The following is an 8,143-nucleotide window of genomic DNA, read 5'->3' as shown; positions in this document are numbered from 1 at the left end:
CATATAGCTCAGACAGAGAGAAAAGGAATAGCTAAAGTTCGCGTAGCTACACCCTCCAGCCACTTGAAGTGTACACAGCTAGCCGCACGTAACATCAAGCGGATATGCTCGTGACATTGCACCTTTTTGTATCGAATTGATGCTACTCTACGAAAAAGCAAATAACTGAGCAGACAAACAATTATTCAGAGGCCAGGTTACTCGCATTTACATGTACTATCAGTGCAGTAGAGAGTATTCAAGTCTAGCTTGGAAAACCAAAATATTCCCCCCATTTCAAGCATCAAGCCCTTGTGTTTCGTGCGTAGATGAGTGCTGTCGGAAAAGTTCTCGGCTATTATTTTCCAAGTAGCTACTATAACTACATTTGTGCGCTGACATTCTCAGGTATGGTGATTCTACATTGGTACCTTGGAGTCGCCTATTGTATCCGCTGTATTTACAAGGACGCACTTCCTTGTGAGACGCGGAGATACTGCTGAACTAGTCTGTACTATGAGTCTCTCTATGTATTTAGTTTGTGAGTCTCGAGGTATGAGGCAAACACTTTTTTCAGCGTTGTTTAGACAACTAGCCATTGCGGTACAGCGGTCACGTTGATTTACTTCCTTGCTCGTTGCTAAATACTGTCTGCCTTTCTTCGTATTGAGTTCTCTTTAGCGGTTGAGACACACTTTAAATTTCTCAGATTCACTACTTTCGCGTTTCTGTATGCCTCGACAGTGGCGACAAGGGAGAACTCTTCTGCTGTCCTGCACGTGGTGGGTCTCTGCGTACACGTACGCAACAAGACGCCTCGACATTTGAATTGGGACAAGGTTTAGCGGGCTAAGCTGAGCTTAAATGTATTTTTATGCACTAGTCATATTTAATTACAAGAGAGCTAAGTATCGAACCATTTGTTTGTCCCTTTATAGGACCGAATTCGTGAACAGCAGCGTTCACTCGGAGCAAAAAGACGCAATGTCACATTCGCGTGCGCTAGATGCTATCTGCAGTTAGCTGCGAATAATTAGAGTGCTTACAGTGTGCAACTACGTGGAACCTAGCTGTCAGTACCGAGATCTAAGGTTTGGGGTTTGCTGGTAAGGGAAGGCGGTAGTTCTTTTGATGATCACTAAGTAATTATTAGGTTTCTACTAAGCCTAGAGTACAGTGGCTCCTTAGGGAGATCTGAGATTAAACATGAATATCAGCTTGCAGGACAGCCTACCCACAGTCGCTGCGCCACAGTCATTTTCTATCGTTAGAGAATATTCTCCAGACTGTTGTCACGGACTCGAAATTTTCGAACTACTACATGATTTGATCAAAACCAAGCATATGTTGTAGGAAAACGTTACACTCAACTGAGTTCACTGCCGGTGGATAAGCGGGAGGCATCTGCATCGAGCCCTGAGGTGCTCTTACCTCTGACGCTTAATCTAGAGTCCCCTGGGGAGACATTTGACTCCCGACTAAATAAAAGTGATCAAAGCTATTGAGCCTTTCCCAGAAAAGATCCTTTTCCTCTATCTCACGCCTTTTAGTTGTCCCACGGGGCTAGGTGCACATAGCTGCATTCTCTTGGAACGCCGAGCATTCACAGCTAGCCGCGCATTGCAGCTAGCGCACGCGCACACAGCATTGTGATTAGGATCGAGCGAAAGCTGCTCTGCAAAACATAAGATGCACGGACGACCAGACCAGCTAGTCAACTCTTGACCATTTTAAAATTACATGTAACTAGCGTATTGAATTGTGACTAACTGTAGCTTAGACCGCTACACTTTTTCCTTGCCCCCTCAGTCCACAGGGTCTCAGGCCACATGACTGAGAGCACAGCAGCGGTTGAAGGAGACTCACATTCTGATAGCTCCAAAATCTTGTACACGGTTAAGGCCTAGTGAGTTTGGCCGCACAGAATATAAGTTCAAAATGTGAAGTTAACCTAGCTCGTGACAACTATAAAATGAGAACGACAAACCTATAAATCCATGATTCTGTAAAGTGGAAGCTGGACGCAAACTTCTCGAGAAGTCTCTACCTGATTGTAATCTGACCTGTTACAAGCATATGCAATCGATGAGAACCGGATATTTCCTTTTTTAGACCAAGGCATAACAATGCTTGGAGCCTTGCAAAGGTAGCGTTCACGTGGTCCACAATGCATTCATTACACAAGCTCCTCGAATCCACATGCTACAGGCGATTGTTGACCGAACCATTGTGGAGAGAAAGCACATGTTAATCAGAGAACGCCTGCACAGACCGCCTGTCGTCGCAGTACCGCGACTCTTTAGCATGCACAACAGTGTGGTCAAAGCTAGAGCATAAATGCGAAGAACCGCGGCTTGAATTTCCCCTCATAGATGTATTATTGTCTTTGGATATCCAGTTACCCCAACATTTCCCGTAATAGAAAGTTTCTGCGTGCACGACTCATCGTGCAGCAAAAGAAAAATCGGCTGCCAGGCACCGCCCCTCTCCGAGACCACCCCCGGACGACCAGCATCCACATAAGCCTGATATCGCCTGATGCGAGTCAGCAAGGTCATGTCTAAAATGTATGAGCGTAGATAAATTTTATTAAAGGATACAAAGCCATTAATTCTTCGGAATTCAGCAACATCCATTCCACCCTTGCGAATAATCCCGCCTCTCAGCCTGCTACTTTCGAGATAGGCAACGGAATCGTCTTCGGCCATTTTTATGGGAATCCCTCCATTATTTAAAGACAGAGGAGCAATAGCTTGCAAGTGCTAGTGATATCTTCAGTGATTATTCAATGAAATGGGAGCAAACAACTCAGCTTGTTTGCCGCGTAGGGCAGCTGGAGCAACTGCCCGACGCAACGGGGCGATAAGTAGTAACCGCACTGCCGAAGCCGCCCTCAGGCCTACCCAGAATTTCAAAAAGGTGTCGATAACGGTTGACTCTCAGGCGGCGAAAAGTGAGACGCGGGCTCAGCTTTCCACACCACATGGCAGCCCTACTAATGGAGTTGCGAGCTCTAGCGGACTAACGGAGGAATGCGGTGATGCGCTACATGCGCAGCTCTCACCGGATGATCAGCAGGTGAAAGTTCGTGGTCAGCTCCCAAATGTCTCGGGGATAGAAAGTTCAGCGAATGAAAAACAGCAGGACGCGCATTTTTTGGAAGAAGAGCAGCCACGAGAACCCGAAGCGGAATTTACTATCAACCAAGGTAGTCCAAAAGAAATTTCATCTCTCTCCAAGACAGAGAAGCCAGATGAAGCTCTGTATGTGCAGAAGGGTGAAGGCGCCCTAAGGCATCAGCACCACATCCATGTTCCCTCGCACTTGCTGGCCACTAGAACAGAAGAGGCATGGGAGCAGCACCAACACGAGTCTCAGGCACTTCTCAGCCCTCACAGTTGTTCGGTGGCTCACCGAGTTGCGGCTGCACTCAGAGCCGCTGCTGGTGAACGTGCAGCAGCTGCGGCAGCGCGGGCTGCCGAGGCAGCACAAGCGGCGAAAACGACGCAGGAGGATGAGGCAGAACCACTCAGAGGCATACAACTCCTCCAAGCTTCAACAAACCAAGATCCAGCCTTTAAAATGTGCCATGAACAACCGGGTTGTACTGCAAGCAGTTCCGCAGAGGAACAAGTGCATCTGCAGCAAGACTCCAGGGGTCTGCATCCCCAGAAGAGCTGCTTTCCGCATGTCTCTTGTTTATCCTCCACTGATGACAGTGGAAACGATGTCATGGTCAGCAGCGGCATGATCTGGAGCGAAACTAAGAGTAAAAATGCGATTTCTTCGGAATACTCTGTCGTGAAGACAGCTCTTAGACGGGTTGGAACAATGTTTTCTGCAACCTCTGCAGCGCTGGCTTCTCCACCCGTAGCAAAGACTACCCATGAAGAGGCAGGTAATTGTGAGATCGTCTCTAATGTTCAACGTTGTCTTAGTGCTCCAGAGTGGCACTCTGGAGCCCTAGCGGGCAGTGGTATTGCTGGAGAGCAGCGAGAGGGAGCCGATATGCTGCAAGGAGCACTGGACCGAGCCATGGGCACGCTTACCAGCGATACTTTCAAGAAACATGTAAGCTGTGCTTAGGCTTTTGCGCTCGCTCCTTAGAATTGTACCAATGCATCTACATGTAATCTTTGTTGTAGGCAGAATCCATCGTCCGCCTGCATCATTGGGTAAACTGCTGCAGGCTGTGGCGCTGCTCAGTCAGTCTATCAGCGTGGCAGCATCGTTGGTGGAAGCAATCAAGATGTGTGGGGACGCAACACAGCCACAGGGTAGGCAATCTTTCTCCGAAGCACACATTCCTCCCTGCTTGTACGCCACAGGCAACACTGGTTTGGTAGTTGTTGCAGAGTAGAGTTGATCGTGTTGCAGAATCACATGACCTTTCAAGGGTAATGACACCACTTGAGCGCGGCAATTGCTGATCCGGATGCTGACGCAGAAATACTTCACCCCACAGTTCCCACTGTGCATGGATGATAAAACGCTTCGCTCAGGCGCGTTTTATCCAGCACATGCAGTCAGCCGCCGCGGGGTGACAGGCGACATCCCCTGCCCACAGAATACTATGAAGCCCTCAATATATCAGCCCAGATGCAACTGTCAGGAGCTGTGATTTGAGATTTATACCTGTTATGTACATGACGCTGGCCATGCCACAAATGCAGCGCCCCTATTTGGGGATGCTGCAACTATGGAGAGAAACACCTGTAAAATTTTATTATTGCCAACACCGACGCCCTTATTTTACGACTAGGTTCATTTACCAATGTCCATTGCAATGCATGAACAATATAATTACGATGCTCGCTCGTTAATCCTGGATCAGCCAAAGCCACCTTTCTAGCTACCCTTACAGCAATGTGTGAATGGGTAAACATAGCAGCCTAGCCTTTTAGTTCCACTACAACGGCGCAAACGTCTATCGAACAGCGACAAGACGCTGTGTTTTAACATAGATGTGGCTCTTATTCTCTACAAAGTCTTCCGCGTATGAACGAGGCTAAAGTATCTACGGAAAACCACCACCAAAAAGTCACATTTGCTACATAGAGATTTATTGCAGTGGTGCGGGTGGTGCACACGTTTCTTCATCGCGGCCCAATAAAATTCGTGACCTTGCCCTCGAGCCAAAGGCCAGCAGTGTGGCCAAGGGCTTAGCCAAGTTCTACCGCTGCGCTGCGATTAGTCGGATAAACTTAGTGAGCGGCATCGTAGAGCTCCAGGATCAGCCTTCCCTACTTCTTTTCTATTGACACTGTAAAAAGGGACACCTGTCTAAGGGGTTTCAAACGAAGATCCATCGTACAATGAAGGGTAATAGTAGGCCTCTTGGTACAACAGTAGACTAAACCTCCTGTAGTACACTGCATCCCTTTGCCTTCGAATAAGACGCGTAAAGATGATTCTAGCGGGCGGCGCTTATTCGCGGGGGCGGGAATGTGCAGTGCTGCCTAACGTGGTATAATCAAACCCCCACAATACAGACCCCCATGAACCTCTGGAAATAAATACATCAGCAATTAAAATTATCAGGTAATATTTGCTTCAATGCAAGGGTCTCCTTGGAACTAGTTGACTACATTGCAAGTCCCTGGTTCCGAATGCTTGACAGGTGAGATTCCTCTGCAACAAGAAGAGCTGCTTGGGTGTAATACCGAAATTCCTATCAGATTATGCTGTTACCAGCAGTTTTAGGGTACGTAGAATTTCAGGGTTCACTCCGAATCGCGCAATGGCAACAGTGTACGGAATGTGCGGACACCTGCTAGCGCAAACACGACACGTAGCGAAGCATCAACAACCCCTACCCAACGTAGTTCTACACAAAAATACGGAAAACTTGTAACGCACACGAATGCGGTTAATATTCCTTTAAACAGGAAACGGCGAATTGTAAGCAACCAAAGGCCAAGCCTATTCTTTAGTGTATCCGTTTGATCTGCAACAACAAGAGTCCTTTGCATGTGCTTCTGCCAGGCCTATGCACTCCTGCCTGAAACAAGCATGCGCCATGCAGGCATCCAAAAGTCAATGCGTGTTTTGAAGCACGCAGAAAAGGAGACCTCACAAGCGCGGATGGATACCATTCACCTTCAACTTTGAAGAAAAAGCCATCACGAGTGTTAATGAAATGGGATCTATGTGCTCATTGGTTTGCCATGTGCTTAATAATGTCTTTATACAATTTTAGACTCCCGCCTTGCTCGTGAGAAAGGTTGGAACAAGAGCTAGTCCATGATATCCCTGAGAATTCTGGTTCTGCTTCAGATACTGTGCAAGCTGGGAGTCCACTTTGGTGTCCACACGGTCTCGGTAAGGGCAGAAACAGACAAAATTGAGCTGAGTGTACTTCTAGACGGAGTGAATGGCGCCAAGCTTATTCTAAGTCAGAGTTTCCAGCATGGTCCTAGTCAAATTGCCTTCACACGGCAATCCTGGCATCACGTGTGGTCCTGCGTCATTTTGCAGAAAAGGAAGTGTCCTTTCTTTAGGAAGCGCCCTCAGTGGATGTAGCACGCTAGAAAACTTCAAGCATAGGAATTACCGTTGTGCTTGAAGACGAGCCCAAATACGAGGTAAAACACCTCGCACACGAAGGTGGCAACGTTTGGGGGGTGTGTTTGAACCTCACTACAGTCCATCGCTAAGTACTGAATGTGCTCATCTAGTTGCTGAGCAATAGCTTCGTATCTTTTTGGCATTACGATGTGCGCTGAGTTTTTTTATGTTTGAAGGTGCTCACATGGGAGTGGCCTAAGAATCTACTGCCCACAAGGATTTCACTAAATGACCTTCTCAATTGCTTGTCAAGCTGCCCCACTTGATCAATATCCCTGGCCCTGAGTGGATTCAATTACTTATGCACCTTCCAGTACAAGCATAGCGTGCAGTGCGGCTTGCTGGAACAGAAACACCTACAGTTATTGTTTGTCATCGTGTACCGATGTGGATATAAGAAACCAGCCCGGTAATATCGTACAGGAATTCCTTGACACTCTTTACTTGATCTACAGGTGAAAATTTGCTATCAGGCCTCGAGTGCTGAATCCAGACGATCTTCTTGATTCGGCTTCGTACAAGGCGGTAGATTACGTATCATTCCGGTATAGAAGAGAGAAGACAAGCAGAGGCTCGAGTACAGCCGCTTTAGAATCCCTGCACAGTAGGAAACGACGCCGCCAATTCATTTTGCAATAGGGCGGCACAACTGACTGTTGAAGTGGTCGTAACTGTTCTTGATATTATTCAAAAGAATATGCTTGGAGTCGTTCGCGTACCTCACCACAAAGCGTGCTCCGCAGGCTTCTGAGTAAATTTTCTGTTGGAATAAACAAAAACAAGCCCGAACTCTTATCAGCTGAAGTCAACTGCTCAACCGGTAAAACGTCAGTTGCAAGCTTGGTTAGGGGAACGATCCCCCTGAAGCAGGCCTTCAATATTATAAGGACGAAGCAACAGAGATAGAAACGCTGCTTATTCCCTACCAGAAAACGCGCTCGAGCGCTCTCTTGGGGGTTTTAATATGCCTTACATTTGAAGCCATCAAAAAATTCTACTTTGAACTGGGAGCCCCTAGACCTTGCAAAATTAGAACGCACTGTAAAGCAACCTCCGATATCTGACGGAGAGGCCGTGGTGCCGAGCACCTTCATTTCAACGACCTATAAGGACAGCACACACAAAGTTTTCAGTGACCCGGTACATCTGAAAGATTTGCCTTCGGTGAGGGCAGCCTGGATGATAGCTTACCTTCGGTGAGTTCTTTTGCAGTCAAGCACGGCACCTATAGAAAGCTACTTCCAGATTAACTTTAATGCAGTGAGGCCCATCTTGGTTTGGTGACGAATGTGAGATTTACCGATTACTTTGACTGGATACAGTGACAACGGAGTAGGAGGACCTCAACGCCGCCACAAATATATTCGAGAACAACTTCATTGTGGAGAAACTCATCTTGGTAAGGTTTCGTATGTGAGATTCAGAGTAGCAGTACAGTCAGTGAAGTCTGCTGGTACTGAGCCTCCAGGAAATGCTACGTCGTGAATCCCGCAGCTGGACGGCTCTCTACCCAAGTGGTATGTATAGTTTAAAATCACACTGCCAAATCTAGCGTATTTCAAATAGTCTCCAGATGGACTTTCCTTGACATGTCTGC

At 47.3% G+C, this 8,143-nt stretch overlaps 1 protein-coding gene across 1 annotated transcript; it reads left to right on the top strand.

The window, feature by feature from the left end:
- Nucleotides 1–2,772: 2,772 nt before the first annotated feature.
- LOC34617851 lies at nt 2,773–4,065 on the top strand. The gene has a single exon (XM_026334993.1). It carries the CDS (start codon nt 2,773–2,775, stop codon nt 4,063–4,065), a length of 1,293 nt encoding a protein of 430 aa, XP_026190778.1.
- Nucleotides 4,066–8,143: the final 4,078 nt, after the last annotated feature.

This window comes from Cyclospora cayetanensis, unplaced genomic scaffold, assembly GCF_002999335.1.
Source record: "Cyclospora cayetanensis isolate NF1_C8 unplaced genomic scaffold, CcayRef3 CcayRef3_contig_56, whole genome shotgun sequence".
In the NCBI taxonomy this organism is placed as follows: domain Eukaryota; phylum Apicomplexa; class Conoidasida; order Eucoccidiorida; family Eimeriidae; genus Cyclospora; species Cyclospora cayetanensis.
The sequence above is the reverse complement of the archived record's forward strand: the minus strand, read 5'-3'. Positions and strand labels throughout refer to the sequence as shown.